The sequence below is a fragment of the Caloenas nicobarica genome, chromosome 19, assembly GCF_036013445.1.
Source record: "Caloenas nicobarica isolate bCalNic1 chromosome 19, bCalNic1.hap1, whole genome shotgun sequence".
NCBI classification, from domain to species: domain Eukaryota; kingdom Metazoa; phylum Chordata; class Aves; order Columbiformes; family Columbidae; genus Caloenas; species Caloenas nicobarica.
The window spans coordinates 2,105,431-2,123,354 of record NC_088263.1 but is presented as its reverse complement, the minus strand read 5'-3'; the positions used below and the strand labels follow the sequence as shown (position 1 = coordinate 2,123,354).

The 17,924-nt window shown below is 55.6% G+C and overlaps 2 protein-coding genes across 5 annotated transcripts in view; one reads left to right on the top strand and one right to left on the bottom strand.

Annotated features, from left to right (window-relative positions):
• The window catches only part of LRSAM1 (leucine rich repeat and sterile alpha motif containing 1), a 102,848-nt gene extending 97,560 nt beyond the window's left edge, over positions 1-5,288 (top strand). For 2 of the 3 annotated variants that reach the window (XM_065648473.1, XM_065648471.1), the window contains 6 exons: positions 669-764; positions 1,321-1,419; positions 2,199-2,330; positions 2,770-2,851; positions 3,127-3,275; positions 4,247-5,288. In XM_065648473.1, the coding sequence (XP_065504545.1) occupies positions 669-764; positions 1,321-1,419; positions 2,199-2,330; positions 2,770-2,851; positions 3,127-3,275; positions 4,247-4,372 (684 nt within the window). In that variant the 3' untranslated portion in view covers positions 4,373-5,288. The remainder of the gene's footprint in view (positions 1-668; positions 765-1,320; positions 1,420-2,198; positions 2,331-2,769; positions 2,852-3,126; positions 3,276-4,246) is intronic. The other variant, XM_065648472.1, reaches the window with a different exon arrangement.
• Positions 5,289-8,635: 3,347 nt separating this feature from the next.
• The window catches only part of FKBP15 (FKBP prolyl isomerase family member 15), a 28,204-nt gene continuing 18,915 nt past the window's right edge, over positions 8,636-17,924 (bottom strand). For both annotated transcript variants that reach the window (XM_065648714.1, XM_065648715.1), the window contains exons 20-29: positions 15,956-16,127; positions 15,343-15,479; positions 14,847-15,002; positions 14,031-14,183; positions 13,576-13,668; positions 13,028-13,138; positions 12,430-12,537; positions 11,469-12,220; positions 10,723-10,813; positions 8,636-10,248 (exon numbers count right to left, since the gene is read on the bottom strand). In XM_065648714.1, coding sequence (XP_065504786.1) covers positions 10,174-10,248; positions 10,723-10,813; positions 11,469-12,220; positions 12,430-12,537; positions 13,028-13,138; positions 13,576-13,668; positions 14,031-14,183; positions 14,847-15,002; positions 15,343-15,479; positions 15,956-16,127 — 1,848 coding nt within the window. In that variant the 3' untranslated portion in view covers positions 8,636-10,173. The remainder of the gene's footprint in view (positions 10,249-10,722; positions 10,814-11,468; positions 12,221-12,429; positions 12,538-13,027; positions 13,139-13,575; positions 13,669-14,030; positions 14,184-14,846; positions 15,003-15,342; positions 15,480-15,955; positions 16,128-17,924) is intronic.

The window sequence follows — 17,924 nt, the reverse complement described above, 5'->3', positions numbered from 1 at the left end:
CCAGGTGCCGATCAGCGTGGTGTCCCCACACTTCAGGAGGTCACCCTTCTGGCAGAGTCCTTGTCCCTTTGTCCGTGGACACCCACAGTCCTTGTGGGCTATGACTCAGTTAATGATCCTCCCAGCAGGCATGAGCTAATTGGGGCTGACCCGCACAGAGATGTCACACGGTCTGGTGTTCCTGAGACACTTGACCTCTCCTCATTTCCCACCGCTGTGGCTGCAGCGGTGACTCACCTTGCCCTGGTGGCCGGCGGCATTTGGTGTGACACCCCAATGACCACAAGCTTCCCAAGGGCACAGGGAGCTCGCTGCCTTACCTGTCCTGCACCCCTGCAGGCTTCTAGACCTGGTTTCGGGTGGTCTTTCTCAGTTAAGGAGGGGAACCATGAGCACTTGTGATGCCATGGACTGAACTGATGAAGAGCCGCTGCGGGTCTGGGGCTGCCCGGGGTGCGCTGGGGGTTGGCACCGCCAGATAATGGTCCAAAAGAAATGGGTGCAGCTGGGGTCTGCTGTGGCAGCTGCAGGAGAGGAGTCGGGCTGGCTGCGCAGGGGCTGCCCCCTCTGCCGTGACCGTTCGGGTACGGTAAGTGCTTGGCTGCATCGGGGCAGGGCGGTCGCTCCAGCGGTACGGAGATGTGGGTGCCAGAGTCCTTCTGTTGCAGGGGGTGATCACGGAGCAACGCCAAGCGCTCGGCTACCTGCTGCAGCAGCTGCTCAAAGAAAAGAAGCAACGGGAAGAAGAACTGCGACAAATACTGGTAATGAAGGCCCCTAATTAGGTGCTGTAGATGAGGAAGCACATGGGCTGGCTGCAGGGAGAGAGTCTGTGGGTCAGCACGGGGATAAAGAGGAGCAGAGGAGGCTTCTGTGGGGTTGTGTCCAGATCCAGAGACTAGTTTAATGTGAGAAAGTGCTGCTGTGTGCTCTTGGGGACACAGTGACCGCCCTGGTGCACCCTGAGGTGCCATCATCGTCATCAATCTCCCCTGTCGGGAAAGGGAGTCGCGGGGGGATGAGCAGAGTCCCACAGGGTCCCTGCCCGTGGCCTTGGACTCTCCTGAGTGTCAGGAAACCAGGTCCAGTGTCTGAGGCAAAGTGACTGGAGGGATGCACAACCCCAGACTGGATGTGGGGATGAGGGTGGGATCAACCTGCAGGAGGCCAGAAACGCCCATCGTACCGTGGCTGTGCCCATTGCACCAGCCCGCACAGCCCAGGCTGGTGGTTTCCCCTCCTACACCTCCTGCTCCGGCTGCCTTAAATACCGCTCGCAACCTTATCTTGGGCTGTTGAGTGAATGAGTTTGTTTTTCAGCTGGAAATGGAGGCAAAGAGCGAAACCAAACAGGAGAACTACTGGCTGATCCAGTACCAGCGCCTGCTGAACCAGAAGCCGCTCTCCCTGAGACTCCAGGTCATTGCTGCCGTTAATGCTGCACCGTGGCCGTGCTCTGCCGTGCTCTGCCGTGCTCTGCCGTGCTCTGCCGTGCAGCGGGGACGCAGGCAGCCCTGCCTGGCCCTCGCAGCGCTCAGACCCCTGCCCAGGCCCATGATCAGGGCAGACCCTGGGTTGTGCTGAGCCGGTGTGCTCTGAGCGGGGCTGTGGGGCGTGGAGGGTTTGGGGCTGCCCAGCCGCTCAGCGTTCTGCCGGCTGGAGCTGCCGTCCCACCCTCAAACTTCTCGGCAGGAGCAGAGGAGCCTGAGCACATTCCTGGCAGGGCTGAACCCCCAAACAGCTCCACGGGGCTCCCCAAATCCCCCTGCAAACCCCTCTGTGTGCAGCGGCTCCTTCCAGTTCCTGCCCTAATGTGTTGACCTGGGGATTTTGTGCTGTTCAAATCCCCATGGGGTGGGCACAAAGAGATGGAGCTGAGCTCTGTCTGTGCTGCATGTCAGCTCGAGTTTGCAAAGCAGGGCCTGTCACATCAGCTGCAGAATGGTTGATTCATTCTGCCCAAAACCCAGTGTTTTGAATTGTGCTCATAAACCACTGAGGGCCAGAGCTCCTCCGGCTGGTGGGCTTTTGAGTTCAGTGTCTTCAGGGCTGCAAAATGCTCAGAGCGGGGCAGAGGGCAGGACTGTGCATACTGCCAGTCCCCATGATGCTTGTCCCCATGCTGCCTGTCCCCATGCTGCCTGTCCCCATGCTTTTTCTCGAGGGCGAAGTCTGGGATCTTGCTTTGTGTTTTGCAGGAGGAGGGCTTGGAGCGGCAGCTGATGAACCTTTTAATCGAGCTGTCGGCTGAACAGTACGTGCCAGTGTTTGCACACCATCGAATATCCTTGCAGGCGCTCAGTACCATGACTGCCAGTGACCTGGAAAAGGTATGAGACAGCAGATACACGGTGCACGACGAGAACTGCTGCGCTGAGACTGAACCTGCCCCTGCTCTGAACCTGCCCCTGCTCTGAGCGTGGCCGTGCTCATGGCTGTGCCCGTGGCCTGGCAGGGTGTTGGTGCCCTGGTGTGTCACCTCCCAGCAGGGACAGGTGCCAGCCCTGCTCTGTGCCCTGTCCGAGGAGGCGAGAGCTCTCCCAGAGCACTTGCAGGGTGAGCTGTAGCTTGGCTCTGTCTTTCGACATCCCTCAGATGCTCTTTGTACCAGAAATGGCACCGGGGGAATTCCCTTATCTGGCTTGGAGGTGACTCCCATGGCATAGCCGGGTTTTGCCAGCGAGGCCCAAGAGTTTGTGGTGTCCCCTTGGGAACGTAAGTCTCCTTGTTTCCCCTCCGAGAGCTGACAGCCCTCCCCTTGCACCGCAGGTCGGCGTGGCGGAGGCCGGCCTGCAGCGTGCCATCCTCAGGAGAGCTCAGGAGATCATGGCCGTGGCCAAGACCATCCCAGGTACCACTGGTTCTTTTCTGGGACACTCGCAGCCGGTACCTGGGCCTTGACTGGGCAGATCTGCAGGGCCAGATTCCTCCCTCTGGGGAGCGGGACCAGGAGAGGCAGGGCAGGGAGAATTGACAGAGCTCAGGCTGCACTGTCCAGCTGGTCCCGTTGACTTCCTTATTTATCGGGACCCTGAGCACCCATCTGCCTGCAGCCATCCCCACACGTGCCAGGGGTGGGAGCTGGGCAGCTCTCCTGGTGCTCAGACCTCCTGCTTGTGCTTGCAGAGCTGCTGAGGACGGTGGACGCTGAGGTCCCTGCAGCACCAGAGCCCAGCGCACCCTTGGAGGAGCCCCTGAGCCCCGCGGTCCCGACGGCTCCACCGCTGCAGTGGGACGAGAAGAAGTCGGAGTGTGTTGTCTGCATGGAGCAGGAGGTGAGATTCCGGCACACGCTGGAGCTGGAGCGAGGGCAGAATCCAGGACATCTCCCATGTGTGTGTCCCCAGCCTGGCCCTGGGCACTGCCCAGCTCTGGGTCCTCAGCACAGGACACACATGGACCTGCTGGAGAGGGGCCAGAGGAGCCACAGGAATGATCCGAGGCTGGAACAGCTCTGCTGGGAGGACAGGCTGAGAGAGCTGGGGGTTCAGCTGGAGAAGAGAAGCTCCAGGGAGACCTTAGTGCGGCCTTTCCAGACTTAAAAGCAGCCGATAAGAAAGATGGGGACAGACTTTTGAGCAGGGCCTGTTGTGATAGGACAAGGGATGATGGTTTGAAACTAAAGGAGGGAGATGAGGAAGAAATTGTTGGCCCTGAGGGTGGTGAGAGCCTGGCCCAGGTTGGCCAGAGAGGTGGTGGCTGAACCATCCCTGGAGACATCCCAGGCCGGGCTGGACGGGGCTCTGAGCAACCTGAGCTGGTGCAGATGTCCCTCCCATGGCAGGGGGGGCACTGGGGGAGCTGGGAAGGGCCCTCCAACCCAAACTGTTCTGTGATTCTATGGATGCTCATCCCTCCAGCTCCTGAGGCTCAGGCTGGTTTGAGCTGGGCTCAGCTGGGCTGGCTCCCTGCGGGTCTGGGCAGGACCTTGCTGAGCTCCTGTGCGGGTCCGTCCACAGAGCAGCCATGGGAGGCGTTCACAGGGCAGCTTGGTCCAGCCTGACCCATGTCCTTCCCTCCGGCCCATTGTACTTGTGGTCTCTGACAGCCAGACCCTTGTGCACACACAGCGCTGGGCTGTGCCCGGGGATGGAGCTGGAGTGCAGGGCTCTGCCGCCTGTGCTGTGACACCCCCGGGTGCTCCGCATCTCCTCCAGCCTCATTTCCTCCTGTGCTGGAGGCCAGCGGTGCTGGGCGGAGTGTTACGGGACAGCAGCACCCTCCATGTCTCTGTCTCTCTCCCCAGACCCAGATGATTTTCCTGCCCTGTGGCCACGTCTGCTGCTGCCAGACCTGCTGCGAGCGGCTGCACACTTGTCCCCTGTGCCGCAAGGACATCACTCAGCGCATCCGCATCTTCCACAGCGGCTAGGCTGGGCTGAGGAAGGTGAGGCTGCCCGGCGTCAGCGCCATCACCCCTTCCAGGGCGATGGGCTCTTCTCTCTCCGTGTCAGTATTAAACAGACGCTTGCACAGCATGACCAGCGCTGTCCTCCCCGCGCATGGCCCCAACGACAGCCCTGGGTTGGCAGAACTCACGAGTCTTGACAGCTCCACTTCCCCGATGGCTTCTCAGCCTCTGCCGGGGTTCCTTCTTCATCTGCATCACCTCCTCCTGCCCACCCAGCAGCCTCTTGCCTGGGAGCACAGAGTGATGGAACAAGCTGCACTTGTGCCCCCTCCTCTCTGTTTAATGTATTTGCCTTCAGAAACGCCCCTTGCTCAGCAGGGACACAGTTAGTGCCACCTCTGAAGCCACCGTGACCTTGCAGGTCCCTGCTGTGGCCGAGCTCTGTGCCCAGAGGTGGGTGAGTCCCCCGCGGGAGGACACGGGCAGCGTCGTGCCGAAGGTTTGGGACTTCTGCTCTGGCGGCCACGGAGCGTCTGAGGCACAGCGGCCAGGACCAGCGGATGCCGGGGCAGAGCAAGGAGCTCCCCATCTTCAGTTCATCCTCCTGTTGTTGGGGGGAGTCTGCAGCAGCCCCACATCCAGGACTTGAGGGCCCCACTCAGGCCAGAGGAGCCCAGGGGTGTTCCCCGGCCAAAAACCGCAGGTTGTGAGCAGAAAGTGTTCCTGCCACCTGAGAGTGGGAGGGTTGGGGCTGCGCCTGGCACAGCTCTGTATGGCCGCTGCGCTCTGGTGTGCAAGCAGTTCTCCATCGTCATTAATAAGTAACAATCCCAGCCCATCTTTCATTTCTTGACCTTGAAGGATAAAATGCAGAGATAAGCTGGGTCCCACTGCAGCCCTGCCCCCGGGAGCAGAGATTAAAAAGCAGCTGGTTTCTGCTGGTCTGTGTTTTCTGCCTTTTTCCTGCTGGGGGGGGACGCTGGAAAGCCAGGGCTGCGGAGCACTGGCAGAGACACCATGTCCCCAGCGGTCCCTGCGTCACCTCCTCCTCTCCCACGTCAGCCCTGCGATCCCGGACTCCTCTGAGGGTGTTGGTTGCAGCAGAGCAGCCCCGGGGCCTTCCAGGCAGCGGGAATGCTCGGACCCTCCACTGGGACCCTGTGGGACACGTGTGTGGCCTCGTGGGGTGGCCGGTGCCCAGTGCCATGTGCCACCAGCCAAGGGGACGTGCCACTGCCGCAGGACCGGGCCAGGTCTGCGTGTCCCTGGCTGAGCCCTTTGGGGACAGTCCCAGGGACATTTCTCTATTGCAGCACCTGCATTCGTGTTGAGCAGCATTGGTGTAGGAGCTGGCAGGTCCCAGCCAGGGACTCGCTGAGTGCTCAGGTGGAGAGGGAGGAGACACCCCAGTCCTGCCGACTGCCCCATGCTGCAAACTGACCCCTCTGTCCCACCCTGCGTGTCCTCGAGCTGTGCTGGGGGTGGCAATGCGTGGCAGGAGCTCGGGGCAAGGTCTGCTCCCTGCCCGTAAATAAGTGCCAGCCTTTCCCGGAGCATCAGCAGCACGCGGTGCCCTTCGTCCCCAGGGCCACCACAGCCCCATGTTGCTGCGGGGCCAACCCCACTCAGCTACATACGGGGACACCACGTCAGCTGGAGCATCGCCTGGGAACCTGGGGACAGCCAGCGTGTCCCCACCAAACGATGCCCCTTGTCACCCCAGCCTGTGCTCAGGCATTTCCAGAGACTGGGGAGAAAAAAAAAACAACGAACCAACCAACCAAAAGCATCCTTGCCCTTGGCCTCACCCCGTCGCGCAGCGCAGGGCTGTGCTGGCTTGCAGCCGCCCTTTGCGCAGCACAAGCACCTGGTGCCGTCGGTGCGTCCCTGCCCGTCCGGGTGACCCGGGGCGGTTGTGCCGGCTGTGGCCAGGGCCGTCCCCAGCACCGGTGACACATACGTCCCAGCTCTGATGTGAAATGGGTGCACGGGGGCTGCTGTTCCCCACTGGTGAGCCAGTCCTAAAAAAAAAAGAAGAAAAAAACAATAGTAAAACCCACATACATTGTGCTTGGAAAATATTAAGAACATAATGGATTTTTAAAGGGAAAGGGGAAGAAAAGCAGGATTTTGGGGCAGCACGTTTCCTCAGGCACTGGAGGAGAACCGCGCCAGTCCAGTGCCCAGCGGGCACCCTGGGGCCAGGCTGAAGTTCAGTGGGAGGGCGGCCCCTGGTCCCCCCGCCCCGGGCACGGCTATCGCCCGCCTCCCGCTTTCAAAAGCCGCACGGCCGCGCTGGGCCCCAGGCATGGCGGTGGCGCCGGAGGCCGGCGGGGAGTGCGGGATCTGCTACGAGGCGTATCGGGGCGCCGGGGGGGTCAGAGCCCCCCAGCAGCTGCCCTGCCGCCATTCCCTCTGCCTGAGCTGCCTGCGCAAGCTGGTGTGCCGCGCCGCCGCCATCGCCTTCGTCAGCTGCCCCTTCTGCAGGATGGTGACGCTGCTGCCTGAGCTGGCACTGGGGGGTCCCGGGGCAACACCGGCCTTGGGGACCCCACGCAGGGAGGAGGAGGAAGGCAGCGGTGCCCCCCCGGACACCCACCAAGCCTCGGCGCGCTCCGTGGCCGTGGAGGTGGCGTGCGCGGCTCACACCCCTGTCTTTGCGGTGAGCGGGATGGTGTCCCCGTGCGGGCTCCGCCACAGCCCCGAGCCACCGAGCGCCTTCGTGCTGGGGCTGCTGGACACGCAGCCCCCCATCGCCTCCGTGGAGAACCTGCGCCTCGGCTTCGCCGCCGGCATCCTCGTCCTCATCGTCTCCACCTTCTTCCTGCTCCTCTTCCTCAAGTAGGTGATGATGGGGTGAGGGGCTCCTGTCCCCGCCCGGGGCAGCCAGGACGGACCCAGCGGCGGCTCAGGGACGTCTCAGCCCACAGACACTCGGCCCCGGCTCGGGGGGCAGGAGAGGTCAAGGCCGGGGCTCAGCACCCCCAGGGTCCAGCCCAGTTGTGTGGGGGCTGCAGGTCACTCGGGACCCAGCAGACAAGCCCTGGAGCATCAGACTCCTCAAAAATTAACTCACTGCAGCAGAGCTTTTCTTCACCCCTGGGGTCTGGCTGCGCTCGTGCCGTGTTTATCGTATTCCTCGTGCCGTGTTTATCGTGCTCCTGGCAGCTCAGTGGGAGTCAAAGCGCGGGGCCGGGCACCGTTCCCGCTGTCGCAACCCTGGAGACTGGAAAATGCTCCCGGCTGCACTTCAGTCCATTGACGGCAACAGGCAGCAAGGATGTGGTGAAACGGGCAGGGTCCTGTATTGCTTTTCCGTGGGTGAAACTGTTGAAAAGCAACTAAAACAGTCCTTTCTCCAGAGAAGTGAGCCCGGTGCGGTGCCCACAGAGGGATGTGGCAGCTGGGAAGGGCGCAGCCCCGCAGGGACTGGAGACATTAAAGACGGACGTTGGCTCAGCACCGTCTCCGGTTGTTTTTCTGTGCTCCCGTGGCAGGGCCAGTTTTGCAGAGAACAAGGTGCCGCTGTCACTCTGGGCAGGGGGTGACAACCAGGGCCCGGGTGTGGGGGTCCCCTCCTCCCTCAGCCCTGGGGGGGAGCGGCTGTTGGGTCCCATCTGCACCCAGCAACGGCCCCTCAGGCACGTCCTCAGGGTCCCTCTCTCTGTGTTGTCCCCGTGCCGGTACCTGCCCCCTCCTCAGCACGGGCCAAATCCTCTGCTCCCAGAGCCCCTGTCCCCCCAGGAAGCTCAGAGCTTTTCCAGCTTCACCCGTCCTGCACCCACACGGGCACAAGGGACAAATGTGGACAGATAAAAGCTGGGCGCTACAGGCCTAGTTGAGGGGAAAGATCATGTCCTGCTGTGCAAGGGACAAGTTTCCCATCTCAGGTCCTGCACCCCAAACCCTGCCCAGAGCCGAGCTGGGACCGTCCTGCACACAGGAGGAGCTGAGGAGGGACCCGACAGCTGCAAACCCCGATGAGATGCCCCAGGTTCTGCCTCCCTAAAGCGCAAGGCAGAACCAGGCGAGTGACCCCTGTACCTCGAGTATCTTTTGTATTTCAGCTTCTCACAGCGACACAGGACAACGTGAGAGCCTGAGGAGCCACAGCCACAGCCCAGTTCCCCCCTTCCCCAGCACAGGGGTTTAACAGAACAGTTTCTAGATGAAATTATTCCTAATTTGAGTCAGGGCTAAGTCAGTTTTCAAGTGCATAGAAACAGATCAGGCCAGACTAAAGTAAAACCCATGGCAAGCAAAGAATACAGGTTTAATTGCACTTTATTTTTCAAAAAGTGAAATGCAAATCCCTCAGGTTGTCTATCTGTAGCAGGAAACAAGTAGTGGAATTTGTTAGTATTAGCAAGGACCCCCAAAGGGACACAACCACAGCCGGGGTCCCGCAGCCAGGCCAGGGCACTCGTGCTCAGAGCAGCCGTGGAAAATCCGAGTTTCACCCACCGTCACACCCAGCATTGAGTAACTATCTGGGGCTTTGAGTTCTGGAGCTCCCTCAGGAAAGCCCGGGCAGGGGGCAGCTACTGCACAGGCATTAGTCTGTCCCACAATTTTGGGCGCGTTTGGCGATTTACCGCACTGAGAGTGCAGCGCAGGGACCCACCACCCCCTGCAGCCCCATTTTATTAAGTCAAGGGGGGGTTATTGAAGATATTAAGACCTGCTCCTACTTTTAAGTTGCGTTAGTGCCGGTGGGTGTAGAAGTGCCATGAGAAATCTACCTGTTTGCCCAGCTGTCCATCCTCACCACCTTCCCCTCTTGCTCCTCTTAGACTGAAAATTTCCACTGTGATACTCTCGGCAGAGCCCAGGTGAGGTTGGGTTACAGCTTCTGTCCAACCATCACCAAGTTTTCACTTGTGCCATGATCATCACACTTTAAACAGCAGCAGAGAAAAAGGCACAGGAGTCGGGCTCGGTTGCCTGCAGCGACGCGCTCTCCGGCCAGGCAGCACATCACACGTCTGTACCGCTGCTGCCAGCACCGGCGAAACACAACGCAGCGCAAAAACCCCTCGGTTCTGCACAGGAGCAGAGAGGAGCAGAGCTGCCTGCACCCCAAATCATTCCTGTGAGGCCCCCGCGAGCCTCGCAGCCTCCATAAAACACCAGCGATCACTGGGTGTCTGTGCTGGGAGCGCCGGTGCGACAGAGCCCTGACCCTCAGTACTGCCAACGGGTGCCCCTGCTCTGCGGGTGAGTGAGCACCGCACGTGCCGCAGCTCTGAACGTACAACCGTGCTGAGCTGAACCGGCTCCCCACACCGCCCGGGTCACAGGAAACACCAGCCGGGGGTCTCGCGGCCGAATCTCCCACCACATGCTGCTAATACCTGGTGATAAACCAGCATAGAGTCCCCAAGAACCAACAGGAATCTTCCAAGGAGATCTCCACTGGGGAAGGAGGAGAGATTTTAGTCTGTTTTTTTAAAAAGTAGTCACCTGCTGCAGGGTACTGCTAGACTTGTTCTTCTGAAGCACTTGACAAAATCCGTATTTGCATAAAGGTTCAGATTAACGAATCGACAGTTCACAGAAGGACAGCGATACAAATGTGCAGTAAGACCGGTCGGTTCCTTCAGCTCGTCCCCAACCTCTGCACAAGTTTGTCAGGTCAGAGCGACAGGTCTGAGTGCCTAAGAGCACAACAAGAGCCTCATGCTCTCAGGCCCCATCAATCTGCAGCACGAGAGCCTGGGAAGTCCCTGGTTGTCCCCAACTGTCCCATGTATGCAGCTCATTAAGTGCCAAGTGCACAGGAAGAGGTTGTGCCCAGAGGAACAGGCTCACCTGCCAGCTCTTCATCCCAGCCAGTCCAGATCATCATCGTCGTCATCACCGAAGAGCGGAGCGGGAGGGGGACGCCCCTTCATGCTCTGGAAGTAAAGCCAGAGGGAAACTTCTCAGTCTGAGCAGCTTCCCACTATTTAGGAATTGCTACACAGTTCTGGCTGCAAAATCTCCGTTGGCTTTAGGGAGATGATATCACGCAGCCTCATTACTGTGGTTTTGGTACTTTTCATACAATGGCTTAATACTCCAGGAGAGATGCCACAGGCTACAAGGGGCAGGAGAGGGTAAGACACTGAAAGCCTTCCATTAACCTGGTAAGTCACATCAACTTCATGCCAGCAGGAGTTTGTCATCATGACCTCAGCCCAGATGACCCCTCCAAGCACAAGAAGCAAACCCAGATACTCCTGATTTACACAGAGAACGTACGGAAAGCTTCAAGCTCAGCCAGCAGGAGCCAGGTACCCTCACAGCCATGGGAGGATTTCACAGACAAGCTACACGTTAATGCCCCAACCAGTTGAGTAGGAGTGAAGAGATATTACACAAACACGTACCACTTCCTCCTCGTCCTCCTCTTCAGAGGGAACCTGTGGCTTCAGTGGTTTATGAGATGCTGTTTCAAAGAAGTTGTCATCCTCAAAGAGGCTGGAAGAGGATAAAGAATTAACAGTTTGCTTGCAGATGATGGGATTTTGGTTTCATGAGTTCTATTAAAGAGCGATTGGAAGCATTTTGTCACCAAGGCAAATTTTTAAGGCACGTACTGTTCACCAGTGCAGAGCATTCCAGTAACGAGACCTGGCAGCTGCCAACATCAGAGCCCAGAGATGCCGCACGCTCCTCTGAGCTCAGCGGGGAGCTGTGCCCAGGGATAATGGCACCAGAGCCCCGACTCAGACGCTGGGGTCACGCTGTCCCAGGCCCCCACCGAATGGGTTCAAACTGGAACACAAGAGGTTCCACTTAAATTTGAGAAGAAACTTCTTCTCAGTGAGTGTAACAGACACTGGAACAGGCTGCCCGGGGGGTTGTGGAGTCTCCATCTCTGCAGACATTCGAACCCACCTGGACACCTTCCTGTGTAACCTCATCTGGGTGTTCCTGCTCTGGCGAGGGGGATTGGACTGGATGAGCTTTTGAGGTCTCTTCCAATCCCTGACATTCTGTGGTTCTGTGTGATTCTGTGAGCTGCAGCCCTGCACGCGTCCTGCCCCGCGGCAGCACGGCTGTATGGGATGCGCCGCCGGAGCGGGCTGAGCCGAGCAGCGGGGCTGCGGCTGCCCCAGCACTCACACCTCACCTGGAATCTTTTCTCTTGGGGCTGGAGCTCCCTTCCTGCCATCCTGGGGCTGCTCTGGTGACAGCCGAGCTCTGCTCCGCTGTGCTGGGTACTGGCACAGGTTCCTTCTCAGAGCTACTTCCATCTGGGGGGTCTGTGCAGTTCCCCCCCTCACCATTTAGGGGAGGGGGCTCTAAACCTCCAACGGGCTCTGCTGCCTTCTGCTCCTCAGCTGGCTCTTCTGGAAGTGCTGCCGCATCTGCCGCTGCTGGCTTGGCTTCTACAACAGAAGGTTCTGCAGCTTCTGTCTGCAAAGATATTCTGGAGGGACTGCGCTCAGTCTCAGCTTTCCTGGTGTGACTGCTCTCCTGCCTCGGCTCAGCTGGGACAAGGTCCTTGTCCACCACAGGAACAGGCTCTCCTGCACGCCCAGGACCTGGGCAGGATTCAGGAGAGAGATGCTCCTCCTGGACCTTCTCATCTTCTGACACCACATTCCTCTGTGTCACCTGCTCATCCCCGGGAGCTCCGGGCTCGGCAGGCAGAGGAGCAGACTCGCCTTCCTGCTCGGACACTGAGGAGCCTGCGGTCGCTTCCCCCGGCTCGGCTGGGAACGCACCGTCCTGCGCTGGGCTGTGCCGCACGGGCCCCGCGTGGTTTTCCTCCGCTCCACGCCATCCCTCCTGCCTCGCTGCTCCTGCTCCAGGTTCCTCCTTGTGACTGTCACAATCTGCTCTCTCCTGCTGCTTGTCGAGCAGCTGCAGTGTCACCGTCTAAAAAAATGGAGCAGAGAGAACGTAGGTTACACGCTAAACATAAACCATCACAGATCCCTGTATCATCTGCCACTACTGGACTGCTCTGCCACCCACAGCGAATTTCTGCTTTGCAGTTATTTCAGACTCACGATGCAAATTTGTGGTTTTAGCCCAAGACTCATCCTCTCACACTGATCACCTTTTATCTCTTACCACTGTCGTACCTTAATAGTGTTCATGACAACACCCAGCACTGTCCTGCCACTGTAGGTCTCTTCCAGCTCAAATTCACCCCGAAGAGATTGAAAGACACCATTCATTATCTTCTTTACCTGGAAAAGAGCGAGACAGGAAACAAAGACGTGATTCATTAACACGTGAAGCACTGGACTCAAGATCAGATACTTCTCCAGGTAAAGGAACAATAAAACCAAACATATGGTTTTCACATAATCCACTTTTCAAATGAGAAATTCCAGTAACGAAGCAGAACACATCACACCATTTTAATTCAGAATCAGTACAGATGCACCAAATTCATCTCTTCAAAACTGAGGCAGGTTGCAAAAACCCCAAACAGACTATACTTACTACTTATTATTCTTTCAATTTATAAATTAAAACTTCAAATGTTGAATTTTAACCTAAAATCAGGCAAGCAATAGGAACCCTTTCTTCCTCTGTAGATCCTGCTATTAGAAACACAGCACTTCTATGCAGAACACAACTTTTTTCCTTCTTATCTCTGCTCAAAGAGAAATAATTCAAGGCAAATACAACAGATTTGCTTAGTAAGGAGAAATATTGCATAGTCAAGCTCACTTCTTCCGTGAAGTCTGCAGGTGAAGGTCCCTCCTGATCCCTTTGCAGTTGTCGGATGCGTTCTTCATAGCGAGCCTTCAGCATCCCAAGATCAGACTGCAGGGCTGAATACTGCCAAAGGGAAACCAGAACTCAGAGCAGCTCCACAGACACCGCCACATCGAACCTGCCGTGGGTGGGGTATCTGTAAACAGGTTTTTAGTGAGGGGGGTCAATTGCTGTGTGGAGTTTTGATCAGGGCTTTGGCAGGGAGTTGCAAAAGATTTAGCTGAAAGTAACAGCACCAAAATAAAGATATTTGACCCAGACAAAGCCTTGGAGATCCAGAACTCTGTCATTAGTTCAAGTAACACCAGGAACGGGCACAGCATGACTGAAATCCCAGTGAACTGAGGGCTGGGTCTCGTCATTAGACTTGTTCAACGGGGAGCTATTCCTTCCCTCCTGTGCTCTGGAACTCATGTTCTCATTACTCTAGACATGAGTAGCCTCAGCCTAGTGGTTATCACACTCCAGTTCACGTTCAGCTCCTGCGTTATCCCCTTTACCTTATCTTTGATAGGCTCTAGTTGCTCCAAACGTTGCTGAAACACAGACAATTTTTGCTCCTCTGCTTTTTTCGAGTGTTTTACCGCGACGAGCTGAAAGACAAGAACCCGACCATCAGTTTACAACCCCTTTCAGCATCACCCACTTCAAGACAGTTTCTGCTCAAAAGCAGTCACTCAGGACAGCACAGACAAGCAGAAGAGATTGCCACTGTTGCTTTAGTCTGAGACTGACACCACCTGGGCTCTCCCTCATTCAGAGCTGCAGCAGTAAATTCAATAACCCACCACCCCAACCTAATGGATACAAGTACAGACACATCCTGCAGACAAGGACAAATTCTATAACAGTCAAGTAATTAAAAAGTCAAATCACAGAGAGGCAGGAGAGGACTGTTGGCTACAGTTTCTGGTTATTTGGCATTACACTACAGCAATAAGGAGCAGCCCTTTACCTTCTCTTCCAGCTGGGACACCTGCTGCTGCAGGGAATCTCTCTGCTCACACACCTCCTGGTACTGCCTGACGTGCTGCTCCTTGGCTGAGGCCAGCGCGCGGTCACATTTGGCTTCCCACTGCGATTCGAGCTCTGCCTGGATGAGTGACAGCTGTCCGTCATGCAAGAGAGATCATTAGGAACACACACACAATCTGTGTTTGCATAACAAGTGCCTGGCGCTGGACAACGTCCCCAGCCTTGGGCTGGGACACCCACACACAGGTGACAGCCCTGCAGCTGTCACCAGCTCCTCCCACACCCCCCAGTTCAATTCCAGCCACAATCCCTCAGGCTGGGCTGAGGCTCTGCCTCAGATTTTGGGTCTCTTGGCAGATCTCTGAGCAGCCTTTCACTCATCAGCACTCCTGGGTGCTTCTCTCTGCTACAAACTCCTTTCGGAGCCTTTCCTTTCCTCAGGCTGACACTGTTTTTAACAGTCTGAATCTGATGTCATGTGCCAGTCTGCATCAAAACTCTGCAGCCACACCAGCAGCCTCGGACTTGAGTCGGAGAACGACTGGAACATCGCGTCCCCGCTGCCTGCTCAAACCACGTCTGTGTAAATCCTTAAGTCAGAAGCAAGGCTGGCAAACAAAGATATTTAAAAAAAAAACCTCTGAAAAGCGAACCATGTGTTAAAGTGAACCCCTAACAGCAAGTAGGTAACATTTTCATTCTTTCACTACCTGAGCAGTTTTAATTACTATTTTTTAACTCTAGGTTCCTACAAGTCCTCCAGACACTTGCTGGAGAAGCTCCTGTGACTCTTTACCTGCTCTGCTGCCGCCTGGTCTGTCGAAGTCCGGGCCTTTTTCAGCAACTGTCGAAGCTTGTCCAGCTCCTGCTGATATGACCTGCGTATTTCTTCCATCTCTTCCTCTGCCTGAGCTCTCTCCGAGAGGGATTTCTTCTTCCTCTCTGCAAGATTCTGCAAGACAGGGCAGGACTTAGAATAGGCCAGACCGCACCAAAGTAGCTTGTCTTCCCTGTGTACAAAGACCTTCCATGAGCAGAGAATCATATCACTCTAAACTCAAGCTGAGATCTATTTTATAGGCAGAAAGGTTACCATATTACTGGTTAAGATATTTAAAAAAAAAAACAACAACAAATAACAGATGAGCACAAAGGATCTACCAGCACAGGGATCCTTGCCTGCAGATGAGTCGAGATTCACCCAACTTGCATATTTACAACAAGAATGTTGGGTTAAATTTCAGCAATAGCCGGAACCCTGCACCTCTCTGCAGTGCTAGCACCAGCCATACCCTTTCCAGAGTCTCCTTCTCCACTCTTAGGTCCGTCAGCTCCTCTTCCAACGCTGTGATCTTCATGTCCAGCTGTTTGCGGCTCTGCTTCTCAGCTTTGAATCTGGTCTGAGTGTCCTCAGAGGCTTCTTGGAGCTCTGCAAGAACACACTTTACTGTAGGTGCCGGTGCTACGTATTTCAGATGAGTGCGCTTGGGGGTTGACAGGAATAAACAGTGTCTCTTGCACAATGATACCAGCCACACCTGCTTGCACTTACAGTGGGAACTAGAATTTATCAAGAGCTTCTTCAATGCTTATACCTCAACTTTTAACTTTTCAACCACTGGATAATCTCTGGCTTCTCTACAAGATGTTAGACAGTAACGCCAAGAGCTTGGTTCTACAGAAGGCATCCCTGCGACAGGATGATTTTGTCAATTGATTCAGCCCACTTTCCTTTCAGTGGATGCACATTCCCTTCAGACATGTCAATGCATTGCTGTCCCGCTTTGATAACCTTGTGACCGATCCTAGGGAAAGCAGGAATAGATACTCCAGAAGGAAGGAAAAACCCATGACCTATAAAAGAGGGGAAAAAAGGACATAAAAGAGCTCTCGTGGAACACAAACCTGCTAACTGTGCCTGCAGTTTGCTGACTTGCGTCTCGTGTCGCTCTGCCTCCTGTGCGGCAGCGGTGAGCTGTTTCCGCAGGTCCATCTCCTTCTTCTGCTGGGCAGTCAGCTCCAGCTGCAGCTGGGAAACCTGCGCCGTGGCAGCTGCCAGCTCCTCCGTGACCTTGGCCTGTAGCACAGAACGGAGTGGGGAAAAAGGGGAAAGGGACACGTGAGTGCGAGGAGGCACCAGATCTGTTCTTACAGGAAGAACTGACAAGGTGCTGAAGACCTTACTGGGGAAGTGCTAGGATCCAGCACCTCACAGACCTCTCCAAATCTAGAGGTAATGATAATTTTTTTGCCACATTACTGTGAGTTGTTTGGCTGTACCCTGCCCAGACTGACTAGAAAGCTGCACAAGGCCAACAACCTCCTCACCGCTTCAATTCACCTCAGTAACTTTTCCTGAAAAGCTTAAATGTGTTTTTAAGACTAGTACCAGTGCCTGGTGACTCTGGTCAGAGCTTTCAGACTCTATTGGTATCTACTCAAGCAAAAGCCTGGGCTCAGACATCTAATTATCTTCAATAAGCTTACAAATCACTGAGAAGCCACACAAACACAGGCTTGTTCCAGCCAGAAGAGCATCTTCCCTCCAGAGCACGCAGCACACCGTCACCCTGAGGTGCCTGTGCAGGCAAGGCTGTCACTGGAGCACTGTTCTCACTGTAATCTGTTGACCTGTTTAGACTTCGAGCAATGCTAAGTCAGCAACTCCTGGAAAACCAGGTACTGATAGAGCTTGTTAGCCAAGTTGTAACCAATATGTCAGGAGAGGTTCAAGGCATCGAGACAAAGACACAAAGTCACGTTCCCCATCTTGTTGCACGGGACACACAAAATTCAGAGGATGCTCTGCAAAGACAGAGCCACCTCCGTCACAAAACCTTGCTCGCTGCAGGGAACACCCAAACAGCTGCTGTAGCTGTGCCCACATCCAGATTCCCAACAGGCTTTCATATTCTTGTAAAGATAAGTTCAGGAGAACTGGAGTTTCTTTCTGCTTTATCCCCATAAGAGAACTGAAGGTGTTCTCTTCAGACTATGACCACCACCTTCTGGCTGTGAGAAAAATTGTTCCAACTACAATGAGAATGAATATGTGCCGACCTTGAGTGCTGGGATATTACACCGTTAATTTTAAAAGGAGGCAGCATTTTGACAGAGACTGGCTAAACCCAGATCTGCTTTCCTCTTAGGTTTCTTTAAATGTCTCACTGCAGTTCAAGATAATAGCTCCTAGCATGCTGTAATAAAAACAAAACCCCATGGCACAGCTAAAGGTTATTTAACACTCGCCTTTGTCTTTAATAACACATAAAGAAAAGTGAAAAGGAAATTCTATGCCAGGAAATGTTACTAGACCTAAGTTTCTGCAGTGAACGCTTCATGTCTACACTAGCTCAGCTCCAGCCTCCAGCTTTCAGGTACCAAGAATCTTATGTGACCTGTATCTTCTGACAATTATACAATAATGTCCAATTTCCTCCATGGGGGAGGTGAAATGAGGACCGATGCGCCCAAGTTCTCTGAAAGGGCTCCCCAAGAAAGAGGGGGCCAATGGCTACACTGCCCTTTTCCGAGTGGAAGTTTTGTGCTAATTCAAGATCTGAGGCAACTCTTTGAATGCCAGGGAGCTGGTTCAGGAGGAAGCTGGGCTGGCGCTGTCTCGGGCACAACGCTCCATCACCTGCCGTCAGCAGACACTCTGCCTCACCTGGTCCCAGCCCCGATCCGCTGGCAGCGTGTGCTGGGAGGAGAAAGCAGCGACAGGAAACAGGAACAGTTAAGAACACAACTTGAAAGGCAGAGGCATTAATCATCATCAGAAAAGCAAAACGCTTCATTACAGGAGCCTAAGGCATGCAAGAGAAGCCCTTAAATTATTCCAAGAACTGTAAAAGCTTAGACAGAAAGACGTAGT